Source organism: Alligator mississippiensis, chromosome 1 (assembly GCF_030867095.1).
Source record: "Alligator mississippiensis isolate rAllMis1 chromosome 1, rAllMis1, whole genome shotgun sequence".
In the NCBI taxonomy this organism is placed as follows: Eukaryota; Metazoa; Chordata; order Crocodylia; family Alligatoridae; genus Alligator; species Alligator mississippiensis.
In genome coordinates, this window is record NC_081824.1 from 454,492,109 (window position 1) to 454,512,675 (window position 20,567).

Sequence of the window (20,567 nt, forward strand, 5' to 3'; positions counted from 1 at the left end):
GATCAATGTCCTTTTCCTGCGATGATAAAAATGTTACATTCAGCTCACTATTCAGATTTACTACTCCACACATATACTCAATCTAAAGGATGCAAGAAGACTAAAGATAATACTGAATGCAGAGATTTGAATGCAGTTATTAGAATTAAAAAGGCAAACATTTAGAAGGAGGGTAATTATACACATGACTTCAACAGCAGAGCTGAACGCCCCTGAAAATCATTTGCCATCACCTTGAACAGCAGTGACTGGGAGTTTACCAGAAAAGCCGAGCAATTATTTTGTGACTTCCCACCTCTCAAATTTAAAATTAAATTTTAATTAAAAAAAAAAGAGTGGTCCTCGTGGTAAAACAGTGAGAATTTCTGAATCTGCAGAATTTCTCAGAATTTGAGTGTCATGATCTGCCAGTTGGGCACATGCAAAAGTGCCAGTCTGAAACAGTTGTTCAGTGCAAAAATCCCTAAAGAAAGGAATATGGAGATTTAGGTGAAACATTAGGGGAAAAAAAACCTAGCTGTAAGGATAGCTGAGCACTGGAACAAGTTATCTAGACCCCAACAGACATTACACTTTAGATGTGATTAGCAGGGATCCTGGTTTTCTCTGATTTTAAAACATCCCCAATTGTTGGGTTAAAAAACAATAACCCCAAATCCACATTTTTCTGTGATCAAAATGAAACACTGTGTGTGTGTGTGTGTGTGTGTGTGTGAGAGAGAGAGATCATGGAACAATGGGGATTTTGGGTTACTTTTTTTAAACCCGAAAATTGGGTATGTTTTTAAATGAGAGAAAACCAGGATCCCTGCTAATCACATCTAAAGATTAGACAATTAATCCCAGCCACATGTTCATTCAATTAATGCTGCAATAAAACTGGGAATAAACTACCTAGTTACATGGAATATGTGTAATAACTTTGTATCTTGTTCCCACTGTGCCATAACAAAATGTGTGGCCAGGCTGATCAGCTGACCTGTGCGCCCAGCCTCAGGACCACATGGAGCCCTAGACTCTGGCACCCTCCTGAGAAAGGGAGTACAAACCAGCTGACTGGTGCTCCCAGGCTGGAGCCCTTGACTTTTACAAAGAGATTTGAATAAAATTGGTTGCAGTGCTGATGATGGATGAGAGATCATTAAAATTATCTTGATTTGAAATTTTAACCAGTGTCTAACATTAATTTGAGGTCCTTTAGCTCAGAACCAGCTTACAATTATGCTGCCTCAGGCATTCTATGCTATTGCATCTCCTTGAAAAGTTGGTCACAGGATGTATTTAAAGAAATTAACTAGAATAAAACAAAGGGCAGAGGCCTGTGCTTGGGGAATTATGGGACTAGTACTCTGGACTACTTCTGTGGCTAGTATGCAGTTCATCAATTAGACCTGTTCATTTATTCCAATGAATCTGTTGCATCACAATGTTTCTCCCACCTTTGTATGATAAGAAGAAAAACAGACAATGCCCTTTTAAGTCACAGGTTACTAAAAATTACCCTAATTAGAAAGTTTGTCAACAGCAACTTTGAAGCTAACTACCAAGACTTTTATTATAAACCCTGTTTTCACATTCCTTATGCACTAAGCTGACCTTGAAAATATGACTTCATGAATGCTTGCTGTAATTCCTGAAAGCATGATTAAATTCATGCCTAAAGACAACATGTGGTTTTTTTTCTATAACAATATTTTCCCATTGCTCTTTTTGTTGTGTTTATATGTATATAAGGCATTTTTCCTCTACTTTCTCCCTTAACTTTATAAGAAACTAAATGAAAACCTTAAATCACAAGGCTTGCTGCTCACAAAATCCATTTCAGACAAATAAAACGAGCAAGGTGGCTGGCTACCTGTTTATATTTATATGAAATAGGGTTTGATAGCAGCAAAGAAATTGTACTATACTGAGCTAAGCATATGCAACACATTATATTTAAATCAATTAAAACCAACCCAAACAAACAAGTAACATAAAAATAGCAGCAAATATAAACTGACATGAAGGCAGAGATCATCCCCCCATCCCCATCTTTGCTGATGCACACAGATAGAGCCATACCTGCACGCAGAGCACATATTCAGTTGCTACCATATGCTTGAAGATAACTGCAGATCTTAAAACTCCATGTGGGTCCAGCGTAAATTCCTCCTCTTCGTTGCCCGTCAGAATGGTGAAGGTAAAGGGAGGGCCGTTGTGAAAAGAGTCTTTGTCCGTCACTACCAGCTGCAAAATGCTTGTGCCCACTGGTTTATTTTCCTTTTCACATATACACAAGACATAAAGAAAGGAGTAAAATGACAGATCTCACCACTTTGTTCAACTAATGTTTAGTATTGAAAGCACAGAAGGAGCTGTTCTTTTCCTTCCCCTGGGCTGAATTATCCTGCAGTAGTTACACGATTCTATACTGTGCTAGTCGCACGCTGGCCACGCAAATGGATTAAAAGGAAAAGAGCTAACCAAGAGCAGAATCTGCCCAGCCTCTCCAGTGAGACATGTCTCCAGGGGGTTGTTACCCTTTGTATGTAGTTAATAACAATGCACAGGCTACACGAAGGGCAGAGAACTTTAAACCTTTCTCTGCTAATTACGCAGTTTCGGGCTGGGCACCCATAGCTACATTTGTAGGACTATCGTGTCTTGACAAGGCTGGCCCTATGTTCTGCACATCTCTTTGACCATTTTTGATATTAAGATAATCATGCTATTATGCTACTTTATGACTGTTTATATGACTACATGCCACTGTGAAAATGTCACAATGTGAAGTTCAGGGTTTTTTGCAGGACAAACTGAAACAGACTGTGGTTTGGGATCTGTGCCCCCATGTTTTCACCCCTACCAGTCACCTATGTTCCAGACACTCCATCTAGTCCAGCAGGGACATTACTATTGCTGTTGATTTGATGTGAAATGTTCTTTATAATGGAGGGCAATAGAAATAAGATAGAGATGTTTTCAAGATACAGTATTTACTAGTCAGAGCTACAGAAACTCTGGGATATCATGGGATGGAGCAATCTGTGGACTGCTCATTTTTCTGTCACCTGTTCTTCACTTCTCATGACTTTCTAATCAAAGAAAGCTTGAACCCCTTGTTTAAAAATATGGGTTTTCTTTGTCCGCCTAGGTTAGGGACAGACATTACACATAAACTGATTTAAATGATCAGAAATTGGTTTAAACCTGTAACAGCACAGACATTCAGTGCACACAAACCAGTTTGAGAATGGCTAAAACCAGTTTGAGATAAAACTGGTTGAATGTAGTATCAGACTTAACTGATTTGGCTCAAACTGGTTTATGCATTGTCTGTTCCAGACCCCTTGCTGGTTTAAATTAAACCAGACTCCCCCAGCATCCTGGCATGCTCTCTGGCTAGGCGGAGCTCTCTCCTCCACAGTAGGACTGGCCCCTCCCCTCTGCTCCCTGGCTGTAGCGTGGGCAGTCTCCTCAGGCATCTACCTGGCTTCTGCTCTTCCCCACCACTCCCAACTCTCTGCTAAGCAGTCATCCCCCCATCTCTCACAAGTATTAGCTAGCAGACCACATGCTGGCTACCGGGACAAAGGCAGAATCAACAGATAGCTGGTAATGCCCTTCTGTTTTCTGAATAGGGTGATAAACACTGAGCCAAAAGGGATAAACATTTCCTGCTGGGCTGTTCGGGGGGGGGGGGGGAGGGGGGGGCTCCCTAATTAGCATCCTGCAAGGACCTGGCCATGCCCCCCTCAGTTCAGCTCTGTGCAAGGGAAGGGAGGGCTGCTCTAGTGCTCCCCCAGCTTCTAGCCTGAACCACTGCTGGCATGTGCCTGCATTTTTGGGATGTCTGTCTGGTTACAAAACTGATTTAGCTTAGCCAGGTTAGACTAACCTGCAAAGATTGAATCAATTCAGGCTCAGGCTTTTTGAATGTCTGTACCTAGTCCTAGGGGATGGTCAGGGAGTTTCCTTGCAGGAGGGAGACAGAGTACCAGATGGCAACTGGAATTGCAATTGTTGAAGAGGAAGAGAAAAATATTTCTGAAACCAGAGGGAGTTTTCTAGAGCACCTGGGATAATAGTAAAATCTGTGGCAGAACCTAAGGTTGAAGAGCCTTAGTAAACACAAAAAGTATCAAAGAGCTAATGAAACACACGCTCATCCTTTTCTTTAAAGAGGATAATTTGATACATCCCAGGCTGAGAAATCATTAAGAAACAACTTCACTGTAACAAAATGCCTTCATATTGTAAAGATCAACAAAGATTTATTTCTTATAAGTGGGATAAACTTACTTGAATTACAGCTGTATAGTTAGCTGGTGTAAATAGGGGGCCATTATCATTTACATCAGAAATGTCTACGTTGACTGTTACAGACGAGGACAATGGAGGGACTCCGCTGTCTCTTGCTTGAATAACCAATGAATAACCAGACACCTGTGAAAACATTAAATCAGTGTGAAAGGTTTCCTACATTTTAGCTCCGCTACCATTCAACATCCTATGTACCATATACTATATTCCATGGAAAAGCTGTCCAGCCTCATTACTCTTCTTGCCCTTTGTATAACATTTCCCCATTTATTGCTAAACTATGTCCCAAACTCTATTTTATAAGGCTATCAATAATCCTAATGGTTTCAACATATTAAAATAACTATCAAATGATGTGTTTTATAGATAATGGCACACTTAAAAACAAACAAACTGTATGCTGCCTTGCATATGATATTCCAAACCAGCCATTACAATTTTAACCAACATGCATGAAGAGAAAATGCTTTCCCATTTTCTTAGTGTGTCAGCTGAAACCTTGTAGCTGGAACTGAGGTTTTAAAAATGGTTTCCAGCAATCTTTTATAAATGATTTATCACAGTGTCTCTGATTATTGATTTAACACAATATTTTTAACATGGCATTTGTGAATACCAAACTAAAGTTCACAGATCAGCAACTGAAAACATACCAGTAAGCACTGTGGATGGCTGTGAGCTCTAGTCTGTTTGTAGCCCATGGTTTAAATAGGTAGTCTGCAACTGAGTAGTATCAGTGCCCTGATGATAGATGGTTTGTGGCTATTTCTATCAAGGATACTTAAAAATCTATTCTTTTAGTGGCAGCTAGGTAATACAGTTGCAAATTATACACCTAAGCAAGGGCCACAATGGCAGTAGGCCCTCAACCACCATCCTCTCACTAGGGACAGGTCACAGGGTGCCTACAACAGATTTGATTTAAAACAGCAATACAGCACGTCTAGAGAAGGACTTTCCTTTCTCCCTCTCTCTTCAGACAGGCTCTGGCTGGTTCTGAGTAGTTGTCTTTTTTTTCCTTTGCACAACTACCTATGGCATTTTTGTTTTCTGGTTTTGATTTTCTTTGCTTTTCTTTACCCTTTCTCTCTCACCCTGGAATCTGGATCTTAATCCATGTGTTCACCCCTTCAAAATGAGCACATGCCTTGCCACACTCACTAAAGAACATCAGAGGCAATGAGTCAAATTCTCTTCTGATGTTAGCAGGTGCAACTCCATTCACTTGCTAGGACCTGTGGTGCTCTTATAAAGTATGTGTATAAGAATTTGCTGCATCTAGATACAGCCTGTAGATGATGATTTGATGGTATGAACTGGCTGAACTTTAAGTCTTATGAATCCCTGTTACTGTGCACAGCCTCATGCTCCTTGTGCTGTGGAGATCTGGGAGTGGTGCCAACATTTCAGTCTGCAAATAATTCTTATCCAGGGAGAGAAGAGGAGTAACTGTATCCTAGAAAAGACCAGTCTTCTCCCAATCATTGTGCAGAGGGGCTGGGGTTTGGAAAGTGGAAATTCCTCAGACAGAAGAACAAAAAACTATCAGTGCTGGGTTATAAAAACCACAGCACCAAAGGGTGCGTGTCCCCTGCACTCTTAGGGCTACTGTCAAATAATGTGGCCCCACATACCTGCTCCTGCTCACGTGCACCACGCCTGGATATATAGTGGGGAAGACACTGTACAGGTATCCCCCACTGCATTTATGGGTTCGGTGCGTGCAAGTGGGAGTGGAAGGGTAGACCCATGCCTTTCAGTGGCAGTTTTGGTAGAGCCAGGGGAACACAGCAGACAAACCCTAAGAGATTATTGGCACAGGGAACTCAGAGGAGCTCAGAGAAACTAAGGCTAGGTACAGACATTCAAAAAGCCTGAGATAAAATTGATCTAACTTACTTGTTTTTTCCACAAGCAGTGTAGTTTAGATTGGTAGCAAACAAAACACAATGTTTGCCCTTCGGTGGAAGGTGGGGGACAAATCTCAGACTGGGATCAGCCAACTTAAACCAGTCTACATGTGCAAAACTTCTGATCTGTTATGGGTATAGACTGGTTTTTTGTGCCAAATTTATGTTCTGTTATGTCTAGACCAGTTTTCAATCACTTATACCAGTAAAAAGGTAATGTCTGTACCTGGCCTAAGGAAGATTGGGCAAGAGAGAGAAACAAGAGGCAGGCTTTCATGGCAGAGAAGCTATATTTGTAGCTGTGAAATCTGGTGAGGATAAGCCAACTGGTCATACAGAGGAAAGAGACATGATGATTTGTAGAAAAAGGCATGTACAGAAAATAAATCCTAGATTTCCCTGTTCTAAGCCCAAAGGATGCTCAATAGGGCTTAAGAAAGTGAGACAGGGAAATGCAATGAGAGAGTGTCTTTGCTTTGTTTAGATCTGTACAGAGTAATTGAGCTGGATCCTTTGCAATGCCTGTGAGTCTGTCTGCTTCTAGTATCACATATCCTTGAAGAGGTAAATCCCAAACTCACCACACCCATCAGGCTAGAATTCAGGAAGAGAATCCCCATAACCCAAAAAGGAGACGGGGTCGTTCAACAATGCCTTTGAAGCCTATGGCAGCTAGCTATGAAGAGGAAGAGACAGAGAGCCTCAATCCAGAATGTTTGCCAGAGAGGCAAGGGAAGAAAGTTTTGCAGTCTCCCATAATCACTAGAAGAGTAGGAACACACGTCTAGCACCTAAACATGGGAATCTGGTAGTGCATGTGTACCTCTGTATTTATTGCATAGCTATTCTAAACACAAACACAAAATTTAAGCAATTTAAGGCTGTTTAGTTAAGAAAACTATAGCAGGGGACTACATTTTTTTGGCAGGAGTGCCACAAGCTAACCCCACACCCTTCCCAACTGCCACTCCTATCCTTTTCCCCTCCCTGCTTTGCTTTCTGCTCCTTGCTCCTTCTGCCATTGTACCTCCTGTCCCTTCCTCAGTCTGCTGTGCACCACACATAGAGGCTGCCTGTGCCACTTGTGGCACCCTTGTCACAGGTTGGCCATCCCTGATCTGTAGCATCTATATTGGTCTATAGATTACAGCAGAGAATGCATGCACAGACATTTTCTCCATCGCATCAGTATCTTTAGCAAACTGCAGTGAGTCATTCTGCTATGAGGATACTAAATACTGACAATTTAATCCTGCTTTCACCTTAATACGAAGGGATATTTGCCTTTGAATTAAGTAGCTTTGCTGCCAATAGAGAGCTTTTCCATTTGAGCCTATATTCACGTTTTATAAGCCTGATTTAGCGCTCTAGTGCCACTGGTATTGTTTGGAGACACTGGGTAGGGATATCTTTGCATACTGCAAAATTCCTGAAGTCATGTAACTTTCTCCAATATGCTCAGGGTAAAAAAAGGTAAATATAGTTTTTTCAAAAGCTGTTAATTGGTAACAAGAGCACGGTGATGATAAGTTGTCCTGGGTGAATGGATGTATCAGGATAAACAGAACAGTGACATCAATCTAATATAGCACCTGTATAGTTGAACAGGTTCACAACAATCTTCCTAATGAAATTTTTCACACGGTATCACTTTATGGCAGAAGTCTCAGCTCCATGCTTGGTACCATGTTTAAGAGCATATTATAATCAAAGTTGCATACAGAACAGTTTGTGCATGGGAGAAAGGGTGGCAGCTCATTAACAGGCTACAGCTGCCTTTGTTGCCACATGTGAAATCTACACAGGTTTATCACACCTCCACGTTTTTCCAGACTTGATCTCATTTCCTATGACAGTAGTGGATAGGAGTGCTTCAACAAAGGCTGACTCAAAAATATGATGGAGAGGAGGAAGAAGTTGAGCACTATTAAAAATAAGTAATAGACTATTCTATGGTAACAAGTACAGACGGTGTAAATGACCAGCCTGTAATAATATGGAAAGCCAAAACTAGAGATGAAGTCAATATCCATATACAATTTCTAGTGAGCTAAGAAAGAAGCTCAGTGCATGTTAGCTTACCCTCTCTCTGTCCAATTTCTTTTTAACCTTCACAAGTCCCAAAACTGGATCAACTGAAAATTCATTATCTCTATCACCATTCACTATGGAGAAATGAATCTGGCCATTGGGAGGACTGTCCACATCTTCTGCTATCAACTTTTTGGAGAGAAGAATAAAATTAGCTAAGTAAACAAGGAATGGTTTCTAGTTTAAACACCAAAAGAAATAACTTCATATTCTGTCAAGTCAGTACATTTAAATTACATGTGTGGGCTGGTACATACGGTTTCTTATGCTACATCATGAATCTGGGATGCTGAACTATTTAGACGCGGCAAAACTGCATGCATATTATGCATATTGTAGGTAATCATACTGCTAAACACAATCATTTAATTTATGCCACATTTTAGAGAAAAATATTTTTGAAAATGCTTTAAATATTTTTGGAGCTGTAGCCTGGGGCTTTCAAAGGAACCTGCAGGAGTTGAGTAATTTACTATAGAAGCAGGGTGCCTACCCCCCTAAAAGCCTTTGAAAATCCCAGCCTTAAAATTAATTTAATGCTACTAGTTCAAATAAACCTTTGCTTATAAAGCCAGAAGTTATGTTGTAAAAAAAGGTCTTGCAATGCTGAGGTGTGATAGCTTGCATGCCAGAATCGCTAGATAGAAATACTATTTATTTCCCTGAAAGGCCTTGAATTTTGCCTCTCCAATGAGAAAGAACATCTGTTTCTAGCTCTGCTGAATCATGAGATATCAGGTGTTAAAGCCTGTCATTGGTTCAAGACAAAATATTATCTGAAATTGAGTGAAATATTTGGAAGAAAAAGGAAACTATTTTGTGTAGTAAGCTTTTTTTTTTAATGTGAGCTGTTTTGAAAGTTGTTTAGTGGTTTGAAAAGTAAAAAGCAGTTCAGGCAGAGAGAAACTACTGGATATGATGCAGGTGAAGAGGTGAAAGGTGAAATAGCTGTTATAGTTGATAATTGTATACAGATGTGTGTGTACACACACACACACGCAGTTTATAGTTTATAGTTATAATAGTTTGTCAACGGTTGACTGAAACGCAAGAAAATATCATAAGCCCCTCTTTTGACTATATGTCTGAAACCATATGCTGTATACTCACCATAATCACAGAGTCACCAACTGCTGCATCCTCACTGATGACTGTGCTGTAGAGCACCTGGCTAAATTTTGGCGCATTGTCATTAACATCCGTTACATTTATGTTCACTGTAGTAACAGCACTGAGAGCTGGAGTACCTCCATCTTTTGCTTCCACCACGAGGTAGAAATCTTTACATGTTTCATAGTCCAGTGCTTCAATGACAGAAATGGCTCCTTTGAAGCAAAAGAGGAAATGTTAACAGATTTAAAAAGTGACAAACTATTAGCAGTCATTGCCAATAAGTTTGGTTATTGCACATAATGCAATACGTTATAGAGTCATAGATCATAGAGTTAGAAGGGACCCAATGGATCATCGTATCCGACCCCCTGCCCCTGGCAGGAAAGAGGACCAAGGTCAGACAGCCTCAGCCAGGTGATTGTCAAGCCTCCTCTTGAAGACCTTCAAGTTAGGTGACAGCACCACCTCTCTTGGAAGCCCATTCCAGACTCTGGACACCCTTATTGCAAAAAATTTCTTCCTAATGTCTAACCAAAATCTGCTCTCCACTAGTTTGCATCCATTATTCCTAGTTACTTCCTGGGGCGCTCTGGAAAACAGCACATCCTCAATTCCCTGCTGTCATCCACTGATAAATTTATAGGTGGCCACAAGGTCACACCTCAGCCGTCTTTTGTATAGGCCGAAGAGATCCAGATCTCTCAACCTCTCCTCGTAGGGTCTTTCACGGAGACCACTAATCATGCAGGTGGCCCTCCTCTGAACCCTTTCCAGATCCTCCATGTCCCTCTTGAAGTGCGGCGCCCAAAACTGGACACAGTACTAGTACTTCAACTGCAGCCTGACTAGTGCTGCATAGAGGGGGAGCATCACCTCCCTTGATCTGCTGGTCATGCATATGCTAATACACGGCAAGGCGCAATTGGCTTTGTTGCTGGCCTCGCTACACTGCCTCATTGCACTGCCGGCTCATGTTCATCTTGGAGTCAACTATGACTGCAAGATCTCTCTCAGCCTCTGAGCTGCTGAGGAGGACATCCCCCAACCTATAGGTGTGCTGGGATTCCTCCTTCCTAGGTGGAGTACCTTACATTTATCTTTGTTGAATTGCATCCTATTACGTTCTGCCCTCTGATCTAACCTGTCCATTATGTAGCACCACAGCAAAATATTATATGATGCTACTCAAACAATAATACATCCCAATCCCCAAAATAAGCGGTTATTCTCTCTTTAAAGATTAATTAATTGATATCAAGCTGCTCTAACATACTGACTCTCATGGCAGGACCTTCATATGATTCAGAACTATGAATGGGCTCTCATAACAGCAGATTGATAGCAATGCTTTATGTGGGTAAACTGAGGCACTGCAGTTCAATGACCTGCCTGGACTCACATAGACAGTGGCACAGCTGCAAATAAAACCCAGAAATATTGATTTACAGTTCTGCATTTTGAACACAACAGACACTTCATCCAAAATGTTCACATCTACGTGACAAGGTAAGCTCCTAAATCTATCTGCCTGAAGATCTGATTTGTCCAAACAATCATATACCTACAACCTCCACTGAACTATGCGGGGGGCTCTAGGATTGTGACGGGATTTGCAAACCTGGTTATTTTAATCAGGTGTCCACATACTAATTTAACATAAGCCAACTGGTATAAAAATGGTTCATGTGCATCAAGGCGCTTTTTCTAAAGCTCATTAAATTTAGTACCTCCAATGTGAGGTACTAAAGAAATGTGCATTAGACTGCCTTAATACACAGTAATGAATGGACATGGTTTTTAAGTGACGCTTAATGCATAATAGCCTATTTTATTGTACATTAGTACAGTTTTTTATATGATGCTTTAATGTGCAGTAAAATAGGCTACTGAGCATTAAAGTGCACGTGTAGATACACCCAGTTTCTCTGTGTCCAATGACTAAGTAAGCTTTTACCTTATCACATTCACATAAGAAGACAACTCTTAGGAGAGAATTGAACTTGAAGTGCAGATCCTCTATTTCCTTCCCCAAGCCCTAACTCTAAGCCCTTCCAAAACTATTAGCTAGAGTTGTGTTTTTGTGGGGGGCTATAGAGTGGGCACTGAGTACTGAGAAGGCATTGAAGGAGGGCCCACATCTTGTCAGCATGATTTGCTTCAAGTAGAAGCCCCAAGGAGGAGCAGGGGAGAAGACTGTCGTGGCTAGTAGGAAGCTCCCACTGATAAACAGGGATCCGGGCTTTCCGTTTCTCGTGGAAAAAAGTGGATTTTTCCCCTTTGCAAACAGTTCTCTGCAGGCTGGCAGAGTTTCAGCCTTCAAAAGCTGCTTGCAAAAGGGTGGGAAACCCTAAGCCCTGTCTGTAGGGGGTGGGCACAGGGGTAGGACCTGAGAATTTGAGTCAGCCAGGGCCAGCTTAGACTCACTTTCCCTCCTGCAGCCTTTAGGGTAAATAGGGACCTGGGGGTGGGGGCTAACTGGAAGCACCCTCCAGAAGGATTGTGGGGGCTCTGTGGGTGAGGGTCATGCTGCCAGGGGGACCAGGGCCTGCAGGGAGAGGTGGCAGAGTAGGAGGGGGGCAGGGATGTGTGGGTGGCAATCACCTGGTCCTATGCCATGAGCCAAGGCCAGGGCATATGTGGGCTGCCTCATCGCACTGTGGCTCATTCCAGTTGGGCTCAGGCTGGGGCTGGGGATGCTGCCCAGCTGGGGCAGCAATGGCAGCAGCTCAGTGCGGGAGGGAGGGAATGCTTGCTGCTTGCTAGGCCAGGCACCCTCGGGGCAGGATTGGGGATTGGGGCTGAGGGCGCTGCCAGATGGGGTGGTACCTGGGGCCAGGGCCAGGTCGCTGGGGGTGAGCATTGCCTCTCTGCTGTGCTACTGGCTGCTACCCCACTGCTCACTGTACCACTGTACCACATCCCACTGGCCTGTGTCTATAGCAGCTGCTGGCAGCTCTGGAGCTGGTGGCTGGGGGCGCATTGCATGACAGGACACAGGGAGGGGAGGGGAGGAGAGATGCAGTCTGGCTAGCCTGCATGCTGCCTTGCCTGGCCTGGGGCCTTGCCTGCTGCTGTGCGGGGGGAGAAAGGGTAGCTCCTGGTCCTGGGAACCACTCAGGAGGGTTGTGATGGGCCAGGGGGGAGGGATGAAGGTGGGACCAGAGTCTATGCATGTGTGTGTGTGATGGGCCAGGGGTGGCAGTGCAGGGGGGAGATGTGTAAGAGAGAGAGAGAGATTGGGGGGGGGCACTCTGGGTAGAAGTGGCCCCCAAAGTGGGACCTGGAGCCCCCCCTAGCCTGCTAAAGCAGCCTGTGAAGGGGAGGCTGACCTGGAAGAGAAGGGGCTTGCCCAGCCAGAGGCTGGGGGTGTGGAGTGTGGGTTGGGAGTGAGGGTCAATGGCATGAGGAGGGGCAGGGCACCAGCATATAAGGGCTGTTCTGTGCCACAAAGAACCCAAAGCCTTGGTGAGTGAGGGGGGCAGGGAGAGCTCTGGGTTTCTATGATAAAAAAACCCAAAATAAAACATCAAAATATAGACTCTATTTTATTATAGTGACTGGGGCACTGGTAGGCTTACCAAATTATTTTAAAATTGTAAATATATCAATAAAACATTGTGTTCATCTGATATCTATATATAGAGAAAACTTTCATTTTAATTGCAGAAAAACACAGATGTTGAGGTTCTTAATCAGAGAATTTTGGATTCTTAAACAGAAAACCAGGATCCCTGCTGATAAGTGATGTGAGGGGTCTGTTTTTTCAATCCCTGTTGACGGATATACATCAGGACATGGGTGTCTGGAATCTCAGCTTCTGCTTCTAAACTGATGATAATTAAGCTGTCACACATTAATGAATAATAAATGTTTTCTTTTTCCTATGTGATCAAGCTTCATTACTTGCTTTTATTGATTTATCGTCCGGGTTTCATTGTCAAAGGCAAACTTAAGTATCTCCATTTCCCTAGGTGTTTACATTTAAATCCAGCTACTATTAACAGGAGATAGCAGAAGTTAAAACACACATTAAAAGTATTATTTTAAAAAGCCCTGTGGCTGCAGGCAATGAATTTGTTGCACAGAACAACATAAATGAAATAACACATCTTTCAAGGTATTTCTTAGCTATTGGCTACATGTCTAGCTGCACCTAAATAACTGTTGCCTTCAGCTTTCAACATGTAGATCAATCACATCTGAGACTCTAGTTGCAAGTTCTTTGTGCATTTGGGAGGGTGATGAGATCCTGACCGTGAGAGGTTTAAGAGATGACATCTGACTGGTGTCACTGGATTAAAAGCCCAATCAGGATAAAGAATACATTCCTAGAAGGACACTGAAACAGCAGTAGCTGTTTGGACAAAATAAAAAAATTGAGGTTGTCTCAAACAATCCATTTATTAAAACTCATCAATCATAGACTATTAGGATTGGAAGGGACCTCAGGAGGTCACATCTAGTCCAACCCCCTACCCAAAGCAGGACTATTCCCAAATAAATCATGCCAGCCAAGGCTTTGTCTACCCAGGTCTTAAAAACCTCCAAGGATAGAGGTTCCACAACTGCTCTGCGTGACCTGTTGCAGTGCTTTACTATCCTTCTGGTGAGAAAGTTTTTCCCTGCTGCAACTTGAGACCATTAGCCCTTGTTCTTCCATCTGTCACCACTGAAAGAACTCTAACTCCATCCTCTTTGGAACCACCCTTCAGGTAGCTGAAGGCTGCTATTAAATCGCCCCTTAGTTTTCTCTTCTCCAAACTAAATAAGCCCAGTTCCCACAGACTCTCCTCAGAAGTCATGTGTTCCAGACCCCTAACCATTTCTGTTGTTCTCCATTGAACTTTCTCCATTTTGTCTACATCTCTTCTGCAGTGGGGAGGCCCAAAACCCAAACACAGTACTCCAGATGTGGTCCAACCAGTGCCAACTAGAGGGGAATAAACACTTCCTTTGATCTGCTGGCAATGCTCCTACTAATGCGGTATGCTGTTAGCCTTTTTCATAACAAAGGAATATTGTTGGTTCATATTTAGCTTATTGTCCACTGTAACCCCCAGGCCCTTTTCTGCACTTGGTCCACAGCCTGTACTGATGTATGGGATTGTTCCCTCCTAATTGCAGGACTTTGCACTTGTCGTTGTTGAGCCTCATGATATTCCTTTTGGTCCAATCCTGCAATATGTCGAGGGCTCTCTGAATCCTAGTCCTACCTACTAGCATATCTACTATTCCCCCCAGCTTGGTGTCACCTACCAACTTGTTGAGGGTGCCCTCCATGCCATCTTCCAGGTTATGAAGATACTGAACAAAACCAGCCCCAAGACTGACCCCTGGGGCACTGCACTTAATACCAGTTGCCAACAAGACATCAAGACATTGATTACTTTCCTTTGAGCCCAACAATGGTGATGCTTGCAAGAATGTTGTGGGAGACAGTATCAAAAGCCTTGCTTAAAGTCAAAGTATATCATGACCATTGTTTTCCCCGCAGCCACAGAGCCAGTCATCTCATCAGAGAAAGCAATCAGGTTGGTCAGGCATGTCTTGCCCTTGGTGAATCCATGCAGACTGTTCCTAATCACCTTCTTCTCCTCCAAGTGCTTAGAAATGGATGCTTTGAGGACCCGCTCCATGATTTTTCTAGCGACTGAGGTGAGGCTAACTGGTCTGTAGTTCCCTGGATCCACCTTCTTCCCTTTCTTAAAGATGGGCACTATATTTGCTGTTTTCCAATCATCTGGGACCTCCCCAAAGTTCCACGAGTTTTCAAATATAATGGCCAGCAGCTCTACATTCATACCAGCCAACTTGCTCAGTACCCTCAGATTCATTGCATCCGGTCCCATGGACTTGTACACATCCAGCTTTTTTAAATGGTCCCTAACCTGTTCTTTCACCCCTGAGGGCTGCTCACCTTCTTCCCAAACTGCTCTGTCTGGTGCAGTAGTCTAACCTTGTCTGTGAAGACCAAGGTAAAAAAAGCATCGAGTACTTTAGCCTTTTCCTCATCATTTGTCACTAGGATACCTCCCCCATTCAATAAGGGACCCACATTTCCTTCACCTTCCTCTTGTTGCTAACATATTTGTAGAAACCCTTCTTGTTACCCTTCATGACCCTTGCTAGCTGCAACTCCAATTGTGCTTTGGCCTTCCTGACTTCATCCCTGCATGCTCGAGCAATATTCATTTTTATACTCCTCTCAAGTTGTTTATCCAAGCTTTCACGTCTTGTAAGCTTCCTAGTTGCTTGTCACATTTGCTATTCTTCCTGCACATCAGGATGGTTTGCATCTGTGCCCTCAGTAAGCTTTCTTTAAAATACAACTAGGTCTCCTGGACTTCTTTCCCCCTCAGCCTGGCCCCCCAGGGTATCCTGACCATCAGTTCCCTTACTCCACTCAATTCAATAGGCTAGTGATGAAGTTAGGTGCTTTTGACTTGAGTGAGAGTGGCTAAAGAGCTGTCTGTGGGACTCATTTAATTCTACACATTTTCCTCACATGCTGACTTCACATTCCTCTTCTTAGGCATGATTTTACAAACCTGTCTTTGAGTTGATCCTGAATTTCCCTTTCTCATTCCCAGATCTGATGAGGTAGGCAATTTCAGCGTTTGTACCAATGTCTTTGCTTGTTGCAAAAACAGCAAGGATTTCAGTGCTAAGCGAGGTATCTTCAGGAACTGAAACAAGATAGTCTCTTCTTTCAAACACAGGAGGGTTATCATTAATATCCAGCACTGTAATGGTGACTGTAGCCAGTGATGACAAGGTCAACATAATGCTCTGGTCTGATGCCTTTACACTGATGTTATAAGAGGACTGTAGCTCTCTATCAAGTGGTTGCTCCAAAATAATGATCCCTGATGACCTGTCTACAGAGAAGTAACCATTTGCGGAGTCTGCTAGGGAATAGACAACTTTTCTGTTCACACCTGAAAGAGAAGCAAAGGTGAAATTAAGAAAAGAACTATTTTATAACAAACCAGCTAGTCTCACAGTGTGCATTTATCTCATACTCTGTGGGGTGAGTGCATGGAGGACACAGCTGAAGAAGCAATAGAATACTACCTCTGCCAAAAACCCCTGATGAACAGTCTGTGTAATCCTCTCCTTGACTCTAGGTCTGCTGGTTCAAAACCATTAGGAATCAAGTCCAGAAGTGTGACTTATATGACCCAGTCCCAGTCCAGAGGAGTTTACAATGGAAACAGATAATGAAAATGCCATGCTTCAGAACATGCCACCAGACATAGGAAGGGATTGTGTTAAGTATGGTTTAAACCAGGGCTAGGGATTCTTATCCCATTACCTGGATTAGCTTTTGTGACCCCTTTGTTCCTATGAGCTCTTTGCTTATTTGCCTCTCCCAGCACTGTTCCCACCTCCCTTCCTGTCCTTTGTATTTAAAACACTCTCTTCATTTTATACACTGTTTTGTCCATGTCCTTTCACAGCATGTGATGAAGTGAGCTCCAGCTCATGAAAACATATGCTACATAAATATCTCTAATTTATAAGGTGCAAACCTTTTCATGCTTGTGCACTACTAACCTGGCCTTGATTCTAATGCATATGTGTCATGAAAGTTGAAAATATGCTGAGGAACAAAACCTTGTCACTATAGTTTAAATCTGTCAGATTGGAGAGAGGCATCAAACACTACCAGCAGGAACCTGGACATCTTAGAAAGGATAGGCTTTCATTTAAAAAAAAAATCTAGGTCGAGATCAGTAATGGAATTGTACAGAGATGTCTTTTATTTTTCAAATCCTGCTTGCAGCTCCTGATACAAAAAGCCTATCCAACCAGCTGTTGAATATGTAGATTGGTATGCTAATGTTGTCTGCAATAATGAGGCCTGAAGGGAGGGTACTATATGGCGGCTTGCTCTTCCTGCACTATAGTGGGATAGATGTTTGAAATCTAATTAAAAGTGAATGCTGAAACAACTCCATACAAGTTCCCTGGTTGCTGGTTTATTTTATGCTTTGGTCCTGGAACCTGCAATCAGAGATTATTACTAAACATAAAGATCGACTAAGTTGGAGATTCCCCATTCTTAACATCGCTCACTTGAGTATTTGTTGTCCTTATTGTCTGAGAAGAGACATTACAAGCCTGACATTAATCAGACACACAGGAGCTACTGAACCCTTCTAGGCATATTTTGTTAATTTAAAATTTGTGACAGTATTATTCTGCTGTACAGCATCGGAAAAGCATTGTAAAAGTGACTGATCAAAAGCCACACAAATCACATTTGTTTTCTACTTGACAAAGTAGGACTACAGCATTCACACCAGGGGGAGCTGAGGGACTCCTTTCCCTAACTGTGCTCACATTAAAGCAATAGCAAGAACAAGTAACAGACCAGATTTAAATTGCATTAGGAATTATTAACTGGCTCTTTAGGGAATAAGGATTTTAAATGGTGCTTGATATCCATGGCTATGTTTCAAACATTCAACTGCCATTAAAAAAAATAAATAAATGTTCAAATGCCAATATTATAACCTAGTATTATTCTTTGCCAGCAGGACCTATATATTCTAACTGAGATTGCAGCCTCTGTATGTTAGAAACTGTAAGAAACTGTAGAAACACACAGTTGGAGTGAGTCTTTGCACCCTTTAAACAGACAGCAGCTACAGAGGAAGAAAGGAAGTATTATGCCCGCACCCCTAAATGAGGTACAACACCCCCCCCCCAAACAGATAGACCCAGATCTCCAAAAGAACTCAAATACTGCAGTGCTGAGCATTGAAACACCTCGCTCCTTGGTGCCTTCCTGCGGACTGAAATTCTGAGCCCTGGTTTAGATTCCTAGATCTCCCCACAAATGCACTGAGATAGTTGGGTGCCTGATCCTTTTAAATCAGCTGAGTAAGGAAGCCCCTAGTCGAGCCAAGAAGAAATTACAGAGGAAGAGGACAGAGATTGGGGATGCCAACGAGGAACTTGGGAAAAACGTTGCATTCTCTGGCCTGGGAGGTGCCTCCTACTGGGAATCTTAACTGTGAATACTCTCCTAGAATTCAGTACTTAAGGCTTATTTGCAAAAAGACAGAGACAGACTCATTATAGTAGAGCAACTGACTTCATAGTGAGAGCACTCACCTGAAAGTCATGGGAATCTGGGTTGCAGCCCTTCCGTGTTTAATTCAGAGCACAGAGTAGAGCCCACATCTCGGCACAAAGCTATTTGTTATTCTGGAACGGGGTTTCTCCAAGGGTGCTGACAGACGTGCAGCTCCCCCCTGTAACTCATGTGCTTCACAGGAAGCACATATGAGTTACAGCGACTGCCCCCCCCCCGAACCCAACAGACATTCCCTGTTGGGTCCAGGGGGTTAGGGATTGAGCTCCAGTTTGGAGTGGTTGAGTGTCCAGAGCCCCTCTCCCCTAGCTCCAACCCCCTATCCCAGCTCCAGTGCCGTCTTCAGGATGGGAGGGGAGGGGGGAAAAGGGAGGGGAGGGAGCTCCAGCTAGGGTTTGCCTAGACTACATTGGAAGGTGGGGTGGGTGGATTAGAGCCCTCCTGAACTGGGGGACTCCAATCCACCCTTCCCACCCTCCAGTGCAGGCTGGGCAAACCCCAGACTGAGTTCCCTCCCCTCCCTTCTCCCCTTCCCACGTTGAAGACAGCATCAGGGGGTGGGTGTGGCTGTGTCAGCTCACCCTGCTCCCAGCAGGGACTGACGGAAGTGAATGAAGATGCTCCACTTTGAAGCACCTTCATCTGAACCCTCGTGTAAATAGGGTTCAGACTGTTGCGCAATTGGGAACGTTAAAAGTGCTCTGCACCCATGCATTTCTGTCATCAGGAGATGGCTGTAGAGTGCTTCAGGGGGCTGATCGTGCAACAAAATGTTACTTCTATCAATGCCACAAGTCTGCCACTGAAGCTGCTCCATTTGATATAAATGCCTACATACTCATTGAATCTGGGACTTTAACCATATTAAAGTGTGGTACCATATTTCCAGTTTCAAGAAAGAGGAAACCTGTCTGGGGGAGGGGGGGAGGAGGAGAGAAGGAGGGGATATATGATTGTGGCAGCAGTGATATGCCCGTGCCCTGCCCCAGCCTCTCACTCTCAACCCCACACCACCGTCCCTGCTGATACCCCTCACTGTGGACCCACAGCCCCCTGGCCACGCCTGTGCCCTGCACTCTTAATCCACATTCCCTTGTTCCCCCTGGTGCCCCTCACTCCTAACCCATAGCCCCCCCAGTTATGCTAGAGCCCCTCACTCTCGACCTGCAGCCCCCTGCCCTCCCAGCCCTGCTGCTCATGCAGCTCCCTGCTGCCCATGCAGCTCCCCTGGCCTCCCACCCCTGTTGCCCATGCAGCTCCCTGCCCTGCTGCAGCCCCAGCGCCAGGTGGCACCTCACACACATACACGCACACACCCCTCCACACACTTACCTGTCTGCAGCTGCTGGAGCTGCCTGCAGAGTACATGATGCCTCTCCCTCAGCCCCAAGCAGCTCCTTGCTGGGGCAAGCTGAGAAGTGCTGGGAAAAACTGCACTGCAAATGTAGTTTGCAGCCTGGAAATGCCCAGATATTTGCTGATATTTAAAAAAACCACCCAGATTGAAATGGGAGGACCCCAAAAGTGGACATGTCTGGGAAAACCCAGATATATGGTAACCTTATGAGATATGACCCATGTCTCAGGTGAGAGCTACCCCTGTGGGCTACAGAGCCAGTCTCTCTTGTTTGTCTCTCTTCCTTGCTGCCTGAAAGGCATCACCTGGCCAACTATACCTGGCACAATACACATTCTTGTGAGGTAAGAATTGCTTTTTTTCACTCTTTGTTTGTACACAGCTTAGTGCAGTGGGGGCTGATTTAAGACTGTGGCACTATGATGCTGTAATAATACGAATACCAGAAAAATGACTAGCAATAATTAGATGAATGCAAAGAACAATTCCTCATACACTGAAGGGTGAACACCATGAGATCACCCTGTGCACCAGCTATTTCAGAAGACAGAAAATAAGGACAGAAGATGAATGGAAAACAAACTGGCATCATGAAAAAGAAAGCAGGGTAGATTTGCACTTTATAGACTAACCTGATGTCAGGCTAGCACAGCTAACTGATTATGAACAACGCTAGTAGGGGAGAAGT

General features: G+C 43.5%; 1 protein-coding gene across 6 annotated transcripts in view; it reads right to left on the minus strand.

Moving 5' to 3' along the window:
• The window catches only part of FAT3 (FAT atypical cadherin 3), a 641,536-nt gene that overhangs the window by 67,141 nt on the left and 553,828 nt on the right, over nucleotides 1-20,567 (minus strand). For all 6 annotated transcript variants that reach the window (XM_059721693.1, XM_059721676.1, XM_059721685.1 and 3 more), the window contains exons 14-18: nucleotides 15,968-16,357; nucleotides 9,417-9,631; nucleotides 8,298-8,435; nucleotides 4,285-4,428; nucleotides 2,065-2,262 (exon numbers count right to left, since the gene is read on the minus strand). In XM_059721693.1, coding sequence (XP_059577676.1) covers nucleotides 2,065-2,262; nucleotides 4,285-4,428; nucleotides 8,298-8,435; nucleotides 9,417-9,631; nucleotides 15,968-16,357 — 1,085 coding nt within the window. The remainder of the gene's footprint in view (nucleotides 1-2,064; nucleotides 2,263-4,284; nucleotides 4,429-8,297; nucleotides 8,436-9,416; nucleotides 9,632-15,967; nucleotides 16,358-20,567) is intronic.